The sequence below is a fragment of the Moschus berezovskii genome, chromosome 1 (genome assembly GCF_049115385.1).
Source record: "Moschus berezovskii isolate FMDL1 chromosome 1, NW_MosBer_1.0, whole genome shotgun sequence".
Lineage (NCBI taxonomy): Eukaryota > Metazoa > Chordata > Mammalia > Artiodactyla > Moschidae > Moschus > Moschus berezovskii.
In genome coordinates, this window is record NC_142460.1 from 1,791,332 (window position 1) to 1,811,539 (window position 20,208).

The following is a 20,208-nucleotide window of genomic DNA, read 5'->3' on the forward strand; positions in this document are numbered from 1 at the left end:
AGTCGATCCTAAAGGAAGTCAGCCCTGAATATTCACTGGAAGGACCAATGCTGAGGCTGAAACCCTTAATACTCTGGCCACCTGATGCAAAGAACTGACTCACTGGAAAAGACCTTGATGCTGGGAAAGATTGAAGGCAGGAGGAGAAGGGGACAACAGAGGATGGGATGGTTGGATGGCATCACCAACTCGATGCCCATGAGTTTGAGCAAGCTCTGGGAGTTGGTGATGGACACGGAAAGCCTGGCGTGCTGCAGTCCATGGGGTCACAAAGAGTCAGACACGACTGAGCTACTGAACAACAACAACAAACCAAAACTAGCAGCCTGAACTGAAGTTTACTATGAAAGATGCCACCCTAGGAAAACACACCGAGAATGAAGCCATAAGTAAGTCACAAACACGCAGCTCCTTGGAGGGAACAGAGGGACTCTGCCCACTGTCTGTGACCGGTCCACACACACGGGGAAGCAGGGTCAGGCACTAAAATCTCAGCCAGCAGAAACGTGGTGGGAAGCCACAGCTGGCTTCATAACTAACAACAGCACAAGCCTTTCAAAGTCATTCACAGAGATATCCCACAACAATTCACTGGCTCTTTCTTCTCTCAAGTTCAAAGGCTGCCACTGCCAGAACTCTCCCAGCCTGCCTCCTAGATCACATCAAGGCCCACTGAGGCTCCTCCATTGACCCCACTGAGGGAACACCTCAACAGGAGGCATGGGCCAAGCTTTGCTGGTCCCTGGGACTAAGCTCTGGAGGTCATTGCACATCTTTAGAATTCCGAGTCCACACTCTGACTTCTGGTCTTTCCTTACACGCTGGTTTGAGTGACGTTTGCATTCTCCCCATGACTCTTCCCCAGACTGAAGTCTTACCAGCAATGCTCTAATTCAGGATCCAGCCCTGCATTCTTTCCTGGTTCCTCAACTCTAAAATAAGCCTGCAGAGTCTAGCCGCACGTTCTGTTCAGCCCTGGGCAGAAAAGGCAGCGGCCAGCTCCCTACAGCAGGAAGAGACAAGCCCTGTCACAGCACATTCGCAGGGCCTCCCACCCATGTTAAACAGGAGGGACTATTAAACAGGAAACTTAACTGGAAATAGTTTATCTAAAACACGCCCACATTTTAACCAAGGTCAAAGTGTCTGGGCAGAACCATGCTGTGATCTGGCACTACTTCAGTGCAGCCATTTGTCCTTTATTCTGGCACTTTCCCAGGGTGGCTTATTTTTAGCATAACATCTAAAATGCCAGCAAAACATGCATTTTTTCCTATGCTTATCAATTTCAGAAACAAGAAATCTAAGATTCTGCCCAATTTAAGCTTCAGCCTTAGCAAAGATGTCCCGGCATTTTAAGGAGTACTGAACCAGTGGATTGCATTGTTCACAGTTATCCAATTCCTTCTTGCCTGCAGGTCAACTTCTTTTAGACAATGAAACTTTTAGGTCCAGACAAATTAATCATGCACCCATCTTAGTCTATCATGATCTAAATCGAGTATGACTGAGCTACAATGTCAGCTTTCTATAAGTGACACACAACCTAACAGTTTTGAGACTGAAACTCTTTCCCTGATCTTCCCTCAGTTCAGTTCAGTTCAGTCGCTCAGTCGTGTCCAACTCTTTGCGACCCCATGAATCACAGCACGCCAGGCCTCCCTGTCCATCACCAACTCCCGGAGTTCACTCAAACTCATGTCCATCGAGTCGGTGATGCCATCCAGCCATCTCATGCTCTGTCTTCCCCTTCTCCTCCCACCCCCAATCCCTCCCAGCATCAGAGTCTTTTCCAGTGAGTCAACTCGTTGCATGAGGTGGCCAAAGTATTGGAGCTTCAGCTTTAGCATCAGTCCTTCCAATGAACACCCAGGATTGATCTCCTTTAGAATGGACTGGTTGGATCTCCTTGCAGTCCAAGGGACTCTCAAGAGTCTTCTCCAGCACCACAGTTCAAAAGCATCAATTCTTCGGCGATCAGCTTTCTTCACAGTCCAACTCTCACATAGATACACAACCACGGGAAAAACCATAGCCTTGGCTAGACGGACCTTGGTTGGCAAAATAATGTCTCTGCTTTTTAATATGCTATCTAGGTTGGTCATAACTTTCCTTCCAAGGAGTAAGCGTCTTTTAATTTCATGGTTGCAATCAGCATCTGCAGTGCTACTCACTTGATATTAAAGTCTATCAGTCTGGGACTTCCCTGGTGGTCCAGTGGCTAAGACTACAGACTCCCAATGCTGGGGTCCTGGGTTTGATCCCTGGTCAGGGAAATAGATCCCACATGCTAAGAGTTCACGTCAAATAGATAAATAAATATTAAAATTTTTTAAAAAATAAAAAAATAAAGTCTATCAGTCTGGAAGGACGTCATTATTGAGCAGTCAAGGAGAAAAGCTACCAGGGCTTCCAGTTCTTTGACAAAACTTCAGACGCATGGTCCTCTGGCCAAGCGTCTGCGATCTCACATTGCTGGAGCACTCACTGTACCCCTGGGAGTTGCAGCTTTCTGTAAGCTTGCTTTGGCTGAACCACAAAAGAAGGCATATGCAGAAATTTCTACAGACGTTCCATAAAAGACTTTGTGGCAATGAGGAAGGCTGCTGTCTTTCAGAGTGCAATGTGATTCTGGACTGTAAGGAATGTCTCTGGGTTGAGTTCCACACAAGTTTGTCACTCACCTGTATTCCTGAACTATGAAATTATGAATATCTGGGCTAAGGAACAGTTATTTTTGATAAATAAACAATTAAGTGCTGTGGGGGAAAAATGGAAGTCTACACAAAATCCACCAATTTGGAGAAGCCTCCGCTTTAGTCACAAACACTCAGAACTCGTCCACACAAGGAGGAGGCATGAAACAGAGCTGAGCACACAGGCAGCGGGACCCAGCCAGGCCCCCAGCATCTCTCAAAGTCCACAGCACCTGCTGACCCAGCTGTGCTGCAGAAACCAGTGAGCGGACACCTCCCAGCACACAGGTAACAACACGTCCTCGATGCTGTCACCAGTTTCTATTGTACTGTTCAAAATAAAAATACAATCAAGCTCCAAATTTCAGCAGAAATGGCCAAACAGCTCCAGCTTTATAGAAGAGGAAATAACTTATTCCATGAAAAGAAAATATATAGTTTTTAAGAAATATTAGTCTCCCCAAATATTGAAATGCAACTGGTTATTTCCAAAATATCAGAAGTGACCTCCTAATTACAGATATTTCTACTTATATACCCAACTCTGATTACAAATCATTACATGCATGATTTTTTCAGGATTATTATGAATTTTAATGACATGGATTGGTCTTTTAACACAGAAATTAACAGTAAGTGACTATCAAAAGGCACCAAGTAAACAGCCTCCATGTTAAATGGTTGTCAAATCCAAATGATCAACTGCTTTCCAACCCATTCAGAATAAATACATTTAAAAATATAGTGTCTTGAGGCGTAAGGGTTAGACTGTGGCCACAAGCATGGTGTAGGCGCTTCCTGTGGCCTGGTGAGCAACGTACCTTCTTCTCCCTCACGCTGTCCACTTGCACGGACTCCAGGCGGGCTCTGAAGTGCTCACAGTCCATCCTCAGTTGCTCTAACTCCTGCTCCTTCCTCTCCAGGTCTACAAGAGACACAAGAATACTCAGTATTTCAAGTCACTGATCTCTCCTGACCATGCATTTTGCTCAATTTTCTCTTAGGAAAGCCTGATTTCTTAGGTAGGATTACTCACATAACCAGTGCTGGGATGACCAACATTCTACGTCCTGCTTTTTAAGTTTTTGTCACCTTTTTGCCCATAGCAGAAAGCACCTTCTTTGTTTCGTGCTTTACGTTTTTAAGACACTCAAGGCTTCAGGAAAGTGTGTTGCTTAAAGGAGTGCAGGCAGGGCTGGGCAGCCCGACTGTCTTGTGGCACACGCTCGCATGTGCTCCATAAAAAGCAGAAGGCAGTTCAGCAAGGAGACGGTGCCAGCCGGGCTGATTCACATGCTCGTCGCGCCCACTGGCAGACTGGCTCCACGACAACCGCTGCCGCCGTTGTCAGTGGAGCAGTGAGGCAACAGCCACAGAGATGAGAAAATGCCACAGTGAGAGGCGGGGAGGAGGGCACGCTTCCTCGCCACCGTGCTCACCCAGATAATGAGTCACATGGCCAACAAAACTCTGAAAAGACATCCATGTTCATGAATCTGAAATCAACCATATAATCAAGTTTAAATAAAAAATAGTATGCTTCAGAAACACTGACATTCAGAAAGCCAAGAGAAAAGGTAACTCAAAGTTTTAAGTGCTTCTGGTGAACAATCACTGATCTCTGTTTGCCAGGGCCCAGGGCTCAGGGTGGGGGGGTCTCGCCTCACTGACACACAACAGAGCATGCTCATGGCAAGCTCACTGACATCTGTACATCGTCGAAGTCGTCAGTACTAGGCTGCATTCGGGGTTCACCTTTCTTGAATACTGGTTTTAAGTAAAGAAACTTAAATGGCTCATTAGTCTGCTAATTGGTTGCCTATAAAAACAGTCTATTATTAAATCATTTACCATTTAAAAAACAAAAAAAGCTTTAAGTGCCTTGATCCCAAAGACTAAGATATCACACTTCAAAGCTAACATATACCAAGACCTGAGTGGACATGTGCTCAGAGCTACTGGTGTAACTTCACTGAAGTAGAAACACTTCGGGGCATTGATTCTCAGACTTTACAGCACATCAGAATCCCCTGGGAGTGGAAATCGCTCAGTTGTGTCTGACTCTTTGCGACCCCATGGACTGTGGCCCACCAGGCTCCTCTGTCCATGGAATGCTCCAAGAAAGAATACTGGAGTGGGTTGCCATTTCCAGTCACAGAGTCATGGGGTCACAGAGTCAGACATGACTGAGCAACTGACACTTTCATTACATTTTCCAGAGATCCTTTGCCAGAGCAGGAGATTAAAACCTAAAGCTAGATATTCAGTTAATGAGTGTGAAGCTGCTGGCAAAGCTTCTCTGGAACTGAGTTTCTGAGAAACGGGTAAAACAGCAAGGGACCCCTTCCTCTCCTTCACATCAGTCCTCTTCTCTGCCCTTTTAGGATGTATCACGCACAATGTGACTTGCACTGGAAATCTTTATTTTGTCCCGTTAGTCCTGGCCACCCAAGAAACCAACTATACCGATCAAGTGCTATGCTTTGAAAACTACACATCTGCGTTTTGTAACAATGTTAAACAAAAACATAGATAATTATGAATGAAATGTGAACTGCAAATGGTCACAGACCAAAAAAAACCAAAATGAAAAAAAAAACTAAGATAAAATTATTAAGGGCATAAAACTTTTTCTTTGCAGTTAACTTTTAATGTTTTCTTCTATTACTAAACTGTATATTCCTCAAACACTGTAAAGCTAGGAAATCACACTCCTATTAAGTCTTACGTGTAAAACTATGGAGGAATTAAGACCATCCAGAAGACTCTTTACAATAATGTCATAATCTCTCACTCAACATAACTGCTAATGACCTTACTGTACGTTAACACAACAAAAGGATGAGGTTAAACCATCCCACTCGTCCCCACAGTATTCAAAGGCTGTGTCAGGGTTGCCATCCACTCCCATCTCTCAGGAGGATGCCGCCACCTGGTGGCCAGACTGGAGCACTGCCGTCACCTCCTGACAACTAGCTTGTTCGGCTTGGCCCCTAAAGCATGTAGGCAAGCATCCTCTTGTGTGCTGACAATCCCACATACTTAGAACATGTGTGACATGCCTAGGACATGGCACCTAGTGGCACTTTATAAATATTTGTCACGTAAACGAACTTCACTTCTTTATATAGTCTTCTGCTAATCCTTGAATAGAGAAAAAGCTTGGCTATTTTACGTCTCATTCTTCTATTTTTTTTTAAAAAAATCAGAGACAGAAATAATACACTAATACATACAGTGCATTATATGGTCTTCCCTGGTGGCTCAATGGTAAAGAATTTGCCTGCCGATGCAGGAGACAAGGGTTCAAACTCCGGGTTGGGAAGATTCACTGGAGAAGGAAATGGCAACCCATTCCAATATTCTTGCCTGGGAAACCACATGGACAGAGGAGCCTGGCAGGCTACAGTCCATGGGGTTGCAAAGCGTTGGACACGACTTAGAGACTAAACAACAGTACATTACGGTCAAGACATTATCTTACCCAGTCTCAGTATCAGAACACGAAAGAGGCTGCCACCCAGCTTAGACTGGATTTCAATTGCTAAGCTTTAGCATTCAAAATGAAGGAAGAAAAATCTGTTAACCTTTAACTGAGTAAAAGGATGGCCAAGACAACTGATATATAGAAACAATCTAACTCACAGGCCATTTCAACATCTATTCATCTTCGGAAACTCAGAATTCTTCTTTGCTAGCTTTAATAACATGAGGATGACTATCAACTTATGCACAGGAAGGATACAGAAAGGCCACAGCCCATGGGGTCGCAAAGAGTCAGACACCATCTCGTCTCATAGTAAGAGTCCATCCTTACCATAAGCCAAGATCTGGATGATGTATTAGTTCCCTGCTGCTGCTGCTGCTGCTAAGTCACTTCAGTCGTGTCCGACTCTGTGTGACCCCATAGACGGAAGCCCACCAGGCTCCCCCTTCCCTGGGATTCTCCAGGCAAGAACATTGGAGTGGATTGCCATTTCCTTCTCCAATGTGTGAAAGTGAAAAGTGAAAGTGAAGTCGCTCAGTCATGTCTGACTCGTAGCGACCCATTAGTTCCCTAGACCTCCCCTAACAAAGCCCACAGACTGGGTGGCTTAGAGAAGAAATTCATCCTCACGTTGTTCTGGAGGCTGCAGCTCAGAATTGCGGGGTCAGCAGGGACACACCTGCTCTGAACCCTGGTGGCCCAGGCAGCCCCGGGTTGTGGCAGCGGCATCCCCCCTGCCTCCCCTCCGCCCGGCCTCCTCGTCTCTGCACATCACCTTTCCTCCACGGACGCCGGCCTCGGTGTCCAGCTTTCCTCTTTTAATAAGGGTACCAGTCACATTGGACTAGGACTTATTCTAAAGACCTCATTTTAACCTAATCAGCCTGTCAAAATATTTAAGTTGAAGAAGTGAAAAAATGAGAATATTCTAGGATTCATTAAAAAAAAAAACCCTCAGTTAAAGAGTTTAAATGTATTTCTAGCCAAACAACACTTTAATTAGCTGTCCAATTTTTTAAATAAACCAAAAGGAGTAGGGGAGGAGAGCTGGAAAAAGAATATGGAAGCATTTTTTTTCTTCCTGCACTGCCAAAAATCTGCTGCTTTTTCTAACGTAAAGGCCACTGGAGCACTGTTTCCTAAGACGAACACGTGACTAATACGAATCTCTCCTGGGCTGGTGCCGCCACTGTACTTGGCACTATTTTTTTTTTACATCTCCACGCAGGAGCTACTCAGTCTACCTGTGAATTACCAAGGAACAGGATCTGACTTTATCCTGTGTATATCCCCTGTCACCTAGCAGAGCTTAACAAATACCCAGCATACAATGAATACCTACCTGATTGAATATCAACTTAATTCTATCACAAAAAAACTAAGATCAATCTTGTTGAACTCAAATGAATTCTGATATAGTGTTTCCCTAAGCAAAGAGTTAGGGACTTTTGCTTTTCATTTATTAGCATAAAGTATGTTAAAACTGGGTAGTCAGGAGTGATCTGAAAGCAGAGAGGAACTAGAGAGCCTCTTAATGAAAGTCAAAGAGGAGAGTAAAAAAAGCAAGCTTAAAACTCAACATTCAAAAAACTAAGACCATGGCATCCATCACTTCATGGCAAGTAGATGAGGGAAAAGTGGAAACAGTGACAGACTTTACTTTCTTGGGCTCCAAAATCACTGCAGACAGTAACTGCTGCCATGAAATTAAAAGATGCTTGCTCCTTGGAAGAAAAGCTATGACAAACCTAGACAGCATATTAAAAAGCAGAGACATCATTTTGCCAGCAAAGGTCTGTATAGTCAAAGCTATGGTTTTTCCAGTAGTCACATACAGATGTGACAATTGGACCATAAATAAGGCTGATCGCTGAAGAATTAATGCTTGCAAATTGTGGTGCTAGAGAAGACTCTTGTGAGTCCCTTGGACTGCAAGGAGATCAAACCAGTCAACCCTAAAGGAAATCAACCCTGAATATTCATTGGAAGGACTGATGCAGAGGCTCCAATCCTTTGGCCACCTGATGGGAAGAGCTGACTCATTGGAAAAGACCCTGATGCTGGGAAAGACTGAGGGCAGGAGGAGAAGGGGATGATAGAGGATGAGGTGGTCGGACAGCATCACCGACTCAATGCACAAGAATCTGAGCAAGCTCTGGGAGATAGTGGAGGACAAGGGAGCCTAGCATGATGCTGTCCATGGGGTTGCAGAGCCAGACACAGCTGAGCAACTGAACAACTACATGTCTTTACCACTTCCACCTTGGCTAGCTGTCTGCTCCTCAGCCCATGAGCCCCTAACAGTCAATTTTCTCCTTTCCCATCCCGTGTATTCTGGACAGTCCCCATGTGCCCTTCAAATCTCTCCAACCTGCTCTGGCCCAACAGGTAAGAGGCTTGAAGTCAACGTCCATAGCAACCAGCCTCCCTTGCTTAGGGCTTCCTGTTGAATTTGCAAAGTGGGCCTCCCCCAGGAAATGAGAACAGGAGGCAGGTCGGGACATCTGCTCCCCCACCACGTGGCCCCTGCCAGGTTCAAGCAGCTGAGGCTTTGGCCGTGCCAAACACCCATCGTCCTGCCAACCTGCCCGCTCTCTGGGAGGCCACAGCGCCCCACTCCTCCAGGTCCTGGGCCTTTGCTTCCCAATTGCTAGTGCCCCAAACCTGGCCACCTTGGTTTGTCCTCACGATACTCTGTATATGTCTTCTGTTTCCTGCGAGGACTTGGACTTGATACATTCTGCTAATACTTCATCTGGACCACAATAAACGAAAGTGTTAATCACTCAGTGTGTCCAACTCTTTACAACCCCATGGACTGTAGTTCACCAGGTTCCTCTGTCTTATGGGATTCTCCAGGCAAGAATACTGGAGTGGGTTGCCATTCCCTTCTCCAGAGGATCTTCCCAATCCAGGACTCCCACATTGCAGGCATATTCTTTACCAGCTGAGCCATCAGGGAAGCTAATAATAAACTTCTGGTCAAATTAAATCTCTTTTGGGGTGATTTCCCTAGTGGTCCAGGGATTAAGAGTCTGCCTTCCAATGCAACAGACTTGGGTTTGATCTCAGGTCAGGGAACAAGGATCCCACATGCTGTGGGGCAACTACTGAGCCTTGCTCTGGAGCTCCCCAAGACACAACGAGAGAAGCCAGAACACTGCAACTGGAGAAGCCCACATGCCACAATGAAGACCCAGCACAGCCAAAATAGAAAGTAGTGATAAATCATCATGCCTTTAAAAAGACATCTCTTCTTGGCACTCACTCTTTAATGATTCTCCTATGCTCTAATGATTCTCTCTCTAGTTCATATTTCTTTGGGCCAGAATAATTCTACTCTGAGCAGAAACAGAGGTCCCCCTTCCCATTCATATCAAACTCCTGGGAAATTAATCTCAAAACAACCCCACAAATGCTTTAGAAATCATGGAGTACAATGCTTCCCAAACCCCACAACTAAGAACCCAAGCACCTCAGGGATGCTTATGGTTCTATAAACATTTAATTAGTATTTCCATTTTATGTTTTTTCCATGTTTTATTTGGAAATAATTTCAAACTTACAAAATGTGGCATGGATGAAAATAATACAAGGACTATCCAAGTGCCCATTACACAGACTTACCTACAGTTAACATTTCACCACGTTCGCTCATCACTTGGACCATACACAAGCACATACACACTATATTTTTTGGCCAGTTTAGGGTAAGTTAAATTAGCACGATTCTTTACTTCCGAATATTTCACGGAATATTTTCCAAGAATGGGGATACTGTCTTAGATACCCAGTATAAACAGTTGTCAACTTCAAACAAAGTAATATTTTTATCTAATCTACCATGGACATTAGAATTTTGTCATTTGACCTAAGATTGCCCTTTATAGTATTTTTTTCCTTCAAGGTATAGCATCGAGTCTAGCTTCAGGTATTGCATTTAATTGTCATGTATCTTTAGAATGTCTCTATAGCTTGTATTTTCTGTATGACATCCCAATATATCTGTAACAATTTAAAAATCATAACATACATGGAAGAACTTCCATTTCCAGCTAGCACAGTGACTGAACAGATCAATCTTCCTCCCAGAACAAGTAGGAAGTAGAATCTGAACAAACCACAAAAAGCTGTTTCTAAGTATCTGAGTCACCACACCACACAGGCCCTGAGCAGGACCCTCCAGAGGAGAGGGAGTGCACTGAAGGAGCAATCCCAGCCTTCCAGTCACTCTTCCCCAGGCACCTGCACACTCAAAAGCAGAAGTAGCAACGCCAGGAAGAGCATCTCGCCAGGCACAGGGAATCGAGCACAGAGCTGAGACAGCTGAGACCCCACAGGCGCTCAGCAGCATGCAAGGGTAGAGTGGCTACAGAGGAAGGCGGGGGCGGGGGTGGGGGGGAGTTGAGAGAGCCCCGGAGGCCACGCAAAGCTATCAGCAGCCTCATGGCACTGGAGGGATCAGAACTGAAGGTCAGGGCCTCCTGGACAGAAAGACTCTGAGAAACGACTCAAGCTCTCAGTTAGATCCTCCAGAAGCACCAAAACCCTAAGAGGGAGACAGAACTAGAAACAGGCCAGCTCAAACCAAGACCAAAACCAGTCATGAACCAGCTCAACCCAACTGGGTTGCAGGGATCTACTCGGACTCCATTCTGAGAGAAGCCAGGAGGAAAATCCTTGCTGGAGAAAACTATCACTTTCCAGAGCCTCAACACACTCCATTTTTTAAAATCCATTAACCCATAATCGGAGAAGGCAATGGCAAGCCACTCCAGTACTCTTGCCTAGAAAATCCCATGGGCAGAGGAGCCTGGTGGGCTGCAGTCCATGGGGTCGCTACGAGTCAGACATGACTGAGCGACTTCACTTTCACTTTCACACATTGGAGAAGGAGGTGGCAACCCACTCCAGTGTTCTTGCCTGGAGAATCCCAGGGAAGGGGGAGCCTGGTGGGCTGCTGTCTGTGGGGTCACACAGAGTTGGACACGACTGAAGTGACTTAGCAGCAGCAGCAAACCATAATAATAATTAAAAAAAATTACCAGGACCACCAAGAGGAAAAATAGACAATACAAGCAGATCAACAGGTGATCCAGAGAGTAGATTTATCAGACTCAGACTCTGAAATAACTGTGATCAGTATGTTTCAAAAACAAGCAACAAGAGAGTTTCATCAGGGAGCTAGAGTAAAAAATCACCAAGTAGAAAATCAGTACAAAAACTAATAAATACTAACATCTAAAAATAATTTTAAAATAAATCATAAAACTAATAAAGAACTGAGACTCAGATCCACACATAAATAGCCACTATGACGAAAGGCGCTAGCACAGGAGGGAAACACTGTCTTTCCAATAAACGGCACTGGGTCAGTTCGGCACAGGTGGCTGGTGGCTATAACACAGACACAGACAGCGTGGTTATACGGCAACGCCACCATCACGGCAAGTGCTACTGTACCGTGCTCGCGGAGGCAAGGCGCTGCTGTGCAGAGTTTAAATCATACAAGATGATTTTTTCCACTGCTACAAAAACTAGTCAAGTAACTCTTCAGTATATCACGGCTGCACTACTTTGTATTCACTGCTGAGAGTCAATGTACTAATCAAGTTGGTTCACAGTGCTGACATTTAAACATACTTATTTAAACAAGGAAGTTTTTAAAGTTAAAACTAATGCTGCAAATTTTAAAATGTCAGCAGTGAGACTGCAGTTTAGGTCTGATGTCAACAAGTAAAATTAAATAATTTGGATGCCTCTGACAGACCACCACTAAGGTGGCAAGTTGTCCTCAGAGTGTATCATTTAGCATCTCAAATGCAACATAATGCATTTGGAGAGTGTTTTCTATAAGACAATGAAAGTTTAAACAGGCTGAATGGCCTTTCCATCATCTCTCTCCAAAATGAACACCACTCAACTAAGAAAGACAAGAAATTAGACTTTGCAACTTAATTGAAAAACATAATATCTGATTCTGCTGATTTCAAGCTTCAAGATCAGTTTAATTGAAAACCATCCTGATGTTGCAAGGTGAGCTGTTTAAAAGCTTTCTCATTTGCGACTCATCTCTGGGATTTGTCTTTTTCTTGCCACTTAACAACCAAAATTAAAAGTGAAACTGGAGAGAATTTCCTGGCAGTCCAGTGGCAAGGACTCTGAGCTTTCACAAACCAGGAACCACAATCCCACAAGCTGCACAGTGTGATCAAAAAAAAATAGTAGCATGAAAACAGAAATAGGACATTGAAGATGGTACTACAACTGTCTTCCAAAATCTCTAATAGTACACTTTTGTTTTCATCAAAACACCTTCATTGTACCCACTGATTTAAAAAATAAGTGCTACAAAACTGAATTTTTCAACTAATTATGCATAAAATACAACCTCCATTTATTTTACAGGTTGAACAACCACATACTACATAAACTTTTATTTAAATAAAAAAAGCAGGACTCTCCCAGTTTAAAACAAATTGTTGACACACACTGATGTGGTAGTAACTCCTTCACTGCTGGAAGAATAAGCCCGGGAGGGATGGGAGAGAAGGGGTGAGCTCACTTCCACTGTGCACAGCTGATCCTGAACAGCACAGGAGTCAGAAGGGCTGACCCTTCCCCACCCACAGCACAACTCTGTAGCCAGCCGCCACACCCACGGTGAGGACTGTGCAGCTCCGCAGTCATCATGTGGACGGTCAGGGCTCCTCCACCTGAGGGAGGGCGTCCCAGGCACGCCTAGGCCAAGCACGTGCCAAAGAGGACTGCACATTAAACCCTGACACCTGCAGCGAGGTGAGCGCTGCCACCCTTGTTGTAGACGTTCATGAGCAGCAACTTGCAGAGGACTCCATCCTCAGATTCCTCCTGCTGCACTTGGCCCCCAGTTACTCTCAGACCAACCACTTCCCCTCACATCCTGTCACAAGGCAGAGTCCACACCCTCAAGTAAAGTTGAGACCTTCCTTGACAAGCACTCTACATTAATTCCCCATCTGCCAACCAAGTCCTCAACAAGTCCTACACTCAGATACAAAATCATTCCCCTGAAAATGTCCTTTTGATCACTATTTAGATGTCATTTCCATGTGCTCATTTCCAACTGCCTCTCCTTTCAAATTTAAAATAGTCCATCATTATTTTGTCTTCTATAAACTGCTCACATTTTCTGACATCTGCACTACCCCAACCGCTATTCCACCTGTCAAACAGGAAAATGAGCCTAACCCACACCCAACCCTGCTCACTCCCATTTGTGACTTTCATACATGCCACATCCTAGCCTAAAAAGTCTTCCCCTTTTCCTTCTAATGTTGCCTCTGCCCTCGATGCTCAACTGTTCCCAAAAGATTCTCAGCCAATACCCTTGAAGGATTATTTCAGCCACCTACCTGCCCAATTTCCCACAGGAAACTAAGTTCCTATGCGAAAGGCAGACCTGACACCCATCTCGCCATCCTAAGTTCCCTGGCTGGCCTGTGCAGCCTGAGTCCATCCAAAGCATCCAAAACCCACATCTGTTCTCTGAAGAAACCTGCCCTAAAAGTCAGGTGTGTGGCTTCCTTCTCATTCTTCCCTGCCGGCACCCACTCCTATCTTCACACTGCCCTTGTCACTGGTTAAGATGGGAGGCACACAAAGCCAGGAGCTCCCTGGGATCACAGGCCAGGGAGACAGGGGATAAATGCATGATACATAGCTCCTGCTGTTGCCCTGCGATCCTTGGACAGGCTCTGAGGGACCTGTCAGAGCTCCAGCTCATGTGATTCCTCAAGAAATCAGCCAGGCTCAGAGAACATACAAACTTACACTGTAGGAGGGGGCTAAAACCATATTGTCTGTCTGATGGAAAAGTACAGGATATTATGACAGCATCTAACAGGAAGACAGCGGTTAGGCGGTTAGATAGGATGTGAGTCTGGGTAGGAGATTAAGTCCAATTAACACAAAGCCTTCCAAGCTGTGGTACAGTTGTTAAGGTTTAAGGTGGAAGAGATTTTGGGTGGGGGTTTGATTTTTTTGGTCTTTATCCGAAGAGCAAGGAGAAGCCACTGATAACTGATGTAAGCAGGGGAATGACAAAATTGAACTGAACTGTCAAAAACCAATCAGGCTACAGTATTCGGAGTGGACTGGCGAGTGGCAGTGAGTGACTGCTATCGGGAAGTAGGGACTCAGGCAAAACGACAGGGGCCTGGCCATGGGTGGTGGCAGTGACAGTGGAAGCAGCTGAGGAATTCTTGATGCATCCATGAGGAAAAAGGTACAAGATTCACTGGGAGACAGGTAGGGTGTGGAAGGGGAATGAAGAGTGAGACGACAGGTGGGCAACAAGGAAGATCTTAGGTCTCTGGATGGCAGTGCCCTGGGGAGGCTGGGAAAGTCCAGTGTCCAGGGGGTGGGGAAGGGATAGCATGAGTCAGACGTGAGAAAGTAACTCTGGCTCACTCTAAGAAAGTGAAAATCTGTCCTGCAATCTGCTGGGCTTGGAGAACAGACACAGAAAGCTGGCTGCCAAGTTAACAGGAAACAATATTTCTACCAAGGACACACTGTAGAGGAAACTGTCAAGATGACCCCTCCTTCAGTGGCGGCTGGTTTGTTTTATCCTATAAAACCCCAGACTACCAGAACTTCTGCTGTTTAGACTTATACTGGTGAGGAGGAAGAAACACACGCACTCGCCTGTGGGATGGCAGTTGCTGTGACAGGGAGCCCAGCCTGAACAGCCAGCTGGCCACAGGGCTTCAAATAAAAGGTTCCTAGACCTCACTGCGGATGTTGATTGCAGTCATGAAATTAAAAGACTCTCACTCCTTGGAAGGAAAGTTATGACCAACCTAGATATCATATCAAAAAGCAGAGACATTACTTTGCCAACCAAGGTCTGTCTAGTCAAGGCTATGGTTTTTCCAGTGGTCATGTATGGATGTGAGAGTTGGACTGTGAAGAAAGCTGATCGCCGAAGAATTGATGCTTTTGAACTGTGGTGCGGGAGAAGACTCTTGCGAGTCCCTTGGACTGCAAGGAGATCCAACCAGATCAGTCCTGGGTGTTCATTGGAAGGACTGATGCTAAAGCTGAAACTCCAATACTTTGGCCACCTCATGCGAAAAGTTGACTCACTGGAAAAGACTTTGATGCTGGGAGGGATTCGGGGCAGGAGAAAGGGACGACAGAGAATGAGATGGCTGGATGGCATCACCGACTCGATGGACATGAGTTTGAGTGAACTCCGGGAGTTGGTGATGGACAGGGAGGCCTGGCATGCTGCGATTCATGGGGTCGCAGAGTCGGACACGACTGAATGACTGAACTGACCTCATTTTCCTCTATCTACATTTTGTAGTTTCCAAGGACACAGGACCTGGGGCCACTGTGGTGAGACCCGGTGCTGACCCCTTCACACACAGCCCTACTCCACGGGGAGCCCATGAGAACACAGCCTCGCCCACATGCCATCTACACTCCGCCTCGTCCCAAATCCTAGAGCAACACTTGTCTCTTCCTCTAGTGGCAGGAGGCCCACAGTTCCTCTGCGGCAGTTGAGTGGTCCCCCTTACTGCAACCAGCCAGTAACCTGACCTCGTCAGAACACAGGTCCTTCCTGAGGGCTGCAGGCCCATCACACTAAGACAAACACTTAGAATCTGAAATGAATGTGAAACAAGTAAGAAGAAATGCCAAGTAGGAGTTAGAAACAGGACCCCAACCCTGAAACAAGTAAGAAGAAATGCCAAGTAGGAGTAAGAAACAGGACCCCAACCCTGGAGAAGAGGAAAACCTAGGAGCCACTGGCATCAAGATGGCAACTGAAGCTAACAGTGTGCAGACTGCCCTCGGAGAGGTCACAGGGTGAGGGCAGAAGAGCCTGAGCTCCTCCACTAGTTGGACAGCTGTTGCAGAGAAGGACAAACCCGCAAAGCAGACTGAGAAGATCCATGGGAAAGGCGTTGATGACACGGCTGGGAAGGCCAAGGGCTGAGGCAAGATCTCCTAAAGTCTGCCTGTGATCACGTCACCACAGTTGCAGTTACAGACCTTGCTTTTGTAACCACTAGTTTGATTTTGACAGAGGATTAATCTCCAAAAATTGACTTGTGCTAAAACAGCTCATGACAAGTCTCTGATGTGTTTTTCAGAACGCCAGTGTGTGAATCTGCAGTGAGAAGTATACCTACCCAGAAGGCTGACATCCTCAGCTGTTCATCAGCACTCTCCTTCCCTAAAGACACAGGTACACAAGATGACTGACTGCTCTCCCGAGGCTGCTGAACGCATGTGAGGTCGACAGTGACCTGGAGCTGTGGTAACCAGTGACGGGGGGCATACCTGGCAACGTCCCGGGGAAAACAAAGAAGCCCTGCTGTGGACTTTATGGAAAGGACTACTGACAAAGGGAAAAGCAGGGGCCAGAGACCTGACAAGGATGGTAAGGCACCTGGGACTCACAGCAGCCCTCTAGCTGAAAGGAGAGGGGACAGTGTTCCAACAATCCAGTGAGAGCTGGGAATGTAGAGGAGGCCCCTGGGCACAGGTCACAGCTGTGGAGGGAGCAGGAGGAAACACCCCCAACTCCTCCTACCCATGGCTTCCTTCTCCCGGTGAGTCCTCACTGTGAACTAGCAAGAAAGCAAGTGGCATGCAATCTGCAGGAGCCCGCCTCGCAGAGGCACACCACAGGCCAGGGATGGTGCATCTGAGGACTCCTAAGGGAGAATAAACAGGCAGGATGCCATGGGAACACAGCATTCTTGCTTTTAACTGGATGCGAGCCCCCTGACCAGATGCTCTTCCACAAACCAGAAACATGTACTGTTGAGTCCAGACAGCTTCTTGTCTGGACTAGAGCTAACGATAAGACCTGGCCCCCAGACACACCTCTTCTAGAGGCTAGGTAGTGATGACAGTCAGTGTAACTTAGCCTTAAACACTGACGGCTGATTTAACAGTAACTCAGCCTCCGTCAGGCAAGTAACAGAATCAATCCAAAACAGCCCCAACAACTCCAACAGAGGCTTCTAGACCAATAACTGACACAATGGCTGAGCTCAAATCTCAGAACCTGAACTGACAAGTTCTAGCAACTTAAATCAGTGCTAGAACTGAGCATTTCCTCCACCGAGAGAGACTGTATCTCTACAAACATGCCTGAATCCATGCAAGGTTGCTAACTGGCAAAATCCTTTTACAAGAAAGGATCCTTTGCATAAGAGGATCTTGTATAAGATTGTATGTATTTATACAAGAAAGGACTTAATTTTTAGAACAGAGCTTTTAAATAATAAAATTATAAAACCCTTCTGCCAAAGATAAAAGATGAAGAGCTGGGAACAGATACTCAGAAAGTTGGCAACCTTTCCTCCAAAAGGAACCTACACAAGGCAAAGTTAATCATTTGTGGGCCCCTCCCCTTCTTATGTCTTATCTGACTCTCCCAAAGGTAATTACAAAGACTGTAACAGTATCTTAGTTTATTTACAATCACTTGAGAAGGAAATGGCAACCCACTCCAATATTCTTGCCTGGAGAATCCCACGGACAGAGGAACTTGGTAGGCTACAGTCCATGGGGTCGCAGTCGGACACGACTGAGAGACTTCACTTCCCAGTTATTTACATTAGGTAAACGTGCTGAAACACACTGCTGTCACCATCAGTGACTGCTTATGATGAAATATGACTCACTTTTTTCTACAATCTTTAATTTCTGGAAGGTTTCCAGTACTTCCCCATTTAGTATTCTGGGTAAGAAGTCCCGTATTTGCATCACTTCAGTTGTCAGTCGTTCCAGGTCCTTCTTTCTGACTTTAACAAATTCTTCTTTAGTTCCCACGTGCTAGAAAAACAAGCAGATCTCAAGATTACAGTTCTCCTCAGATGACAAAAACCAGCAGCCCAACTCAGCTTGCTTCCTTTTCTTTAAGGCCTCGTGTGCTCAAAATAGTTTCAAAGCACATGTTTACCTAATGCTCTATTTTCTATGTATATTACATCCAGAGAGTTCAAAACCCAGCCTTCACACTGTGAGCCAGTTTTTTTAAAGTGCAAACAAGGCTCTATTCCAGAACCCCAAAAAAAACGCCAGCAACTTTTTCTTAATGCTGTGGCATCAAGCTATCAGGCATCCGAGTGGATGCGTACTGGGTGCGCCAGGCCCTTTGCGGGCCGTCCTGCTTCGTACCGACCGCAACCCTCGGAAACGGGGAAACAGGGAAGCCAGGTGACTCTCAGGAACCCCAGGACCGGGGACACAACCAGGATCTGAACTCGACAGCCGGGCACCCCTGAGGCTGACAAGTCCAACACGGCCAGGGCCTCGCGGGCGGCTAGGCCCGGCCTGGCCCGGGGGTCACAGGAGGACGTCCACCGACCCCTGCGCGGCCCCCTGGACCTGCACCCCTGAGGATTTGGAAGAATTTTCCAACGCAGGGGTGGCTGCCCCCCATCCCCTACCCAGGGCATGCTGTCTGCGGACGACGCCCAGGGCCCTCCCGAGCACACTGAACGGCACCCAGGAGCGGTGTGAAGGAGCGGAGGGCGACAGCTAGGGCCCACAGGCCGGGACCTGGATGCCCGCACTAACCCGACAGGCCTCCTCAGCGCCGCCAGCTCCGCTCATGACTGCCGCGGCCTCCGCTCCTGCGCCTGCGCGGCGGCGCGCCCTCTGACCCTCACGCCAGAAAGCGCGGGAATGCGTCCACGCCGAGAGTCAGGTACGGAGAGTCACGAGGCTCAGGCCCCGCAGTTTTCGAAGCATTCTCGGCTGAAAGACCCAGAGTGGGTCTGCGGGATCCCGTGTTGGCTCTTCTGGCTTAACCAGACTTGTAAACTTTCTCAACTGCAAAGTACAAGGACAGTGAGACCCTCGCGTAAGTGTCCGGTGAAATAAATCGAATAGGGCCTTTCCCGTTTGGCGAGGGATGTCAGACCAAGGGATGACAGGTTCAAAGGAACCAGCAGCCGCCCGCCTGGCTCCCTCACACAGCTCCATGAGCAAAGGCCAAAGCTTTCTGACAACAGATTGCTCGGGAGGTCTGCCCTCGATAGGGAGACTTAGCCCAGTTCGCTGGTACGTAACTGAAACGGCTATCGTAAGCTGGGACACATCGCCCAGTCCATTCAGCTTCCCCTACACGTCCACTGAGTTCGCACAGTGCCCGTGCGTTCAAAGGTACAAGTTACTGTACTACTAGGACTTCGTCGGAGAAGGCAATGGCAAGCCACTCCAGTACTCTTGCCTGGAAAATCCCATAGATGGAGGAGCCTGGTAGGCTGCAGTCCATGGGGTCGCTAAGGGTCGGACACGACTGAGCGACTTCACTTTCACTTTTCACTTTCACACATTGGAGAAGGAAATGGCAACCCACTCCAGTGTTCTTGCCTGGAGAATCCCAGGGACGGGGGAGCCTGGTGGGCTTCCGTCTATGGGGTCACACAGAGTCGGATACGACTGAAGTGACTTAGCAGCAGCAGGACTTCGTCTGTCTGAAGCCGGCCGCGAGCTGACACGGCCAAGTGCCCAGCGTGCGTGCCCTCCTGGCCCGCGGGCGGACCTCAAGTTCACGCTCCCAATCCTCGCGGCCGGGACCGGGGCACTGGGGGTCGCCGGTCGCTGAGACCAGAGCGGCCCTCGGGGGTGCTGCCCACAACATCCCGCCAAAATTCCCAAGGGCAGCCTCTCTCCCCCTCCTCCACCCAGCCCTGGCGGCCGAGGAGTCCAAAGCGATTCAAGACTCGGTGCCGCGTCTCCCCGGGAAAAGCTGCCGATAGGACGGGGATTTAGTGGAGTGGGCGCAAAGATTCTAGACCACGTAAAACTGGCTATCGGACTCTTCCCGGCCAACACGCAACGCCGGCTAACCTCGCCGTCAACGGCCACGAGGTTTGACTACCGAGAGACGGCAGAGGCGGAGAGGCGCGCCGCTAACCACGGATGCGCCGCTCGGCCGGCTGCCTTGGCAGCCGCGCTAGCTCCCAGAACGCGCTGCGAGCGGCGGCCGGCGCCTTTGTGACGCCATCA

General features: G+C 47.2%; 1 protein-coding gene and 1 pseudogene across 2 annotated transcripts in view; one reads left to right on the forward strand and one right to left on the reverse strand.

Moving 5' to 3' along the window:
• HSF2BP (heat shock transcription factor 2 binding protein) overlaps nt 1-20,183 on the reverse strand; it is an 83,242-nt gene extending 63,059 nt beyond the window's left edge. For both annotated transcript variants that reach the window (XM_055414837.2, XM_055414827.2), the window contains exons 1-4: nt 20,050-20,183; nt 18,772-19,026; nt 17,874-18,024; nt 3,518-3,621 (exon numbers count right to left, since the gene is read on the reverse strand). In XM_055414837.2, the coding sequence (XP_055270812.1) occupies nt 3,518-3,621; nt 17,874-18,024; nt 18,772-18,807 (291 nt within the window). In that variant the 5' untranslated portion in view covers nt 18,808-19,026; nt 20,050-20,183. The remainder of the gene's footprint in view (nt 1-3,517; nt 3,622-17,873; nt 18,025-18,771; nt 19,027-20,049) is intronic.
• On the forward strand, nt 1,343-2,629 carry LOC148778643 (cytochrome c oxidase subunit 6C pseudogene; annotated as a pseudogene).
• Nucleotides 20,184-20,208: the final 25 nt, after the last annotated feature.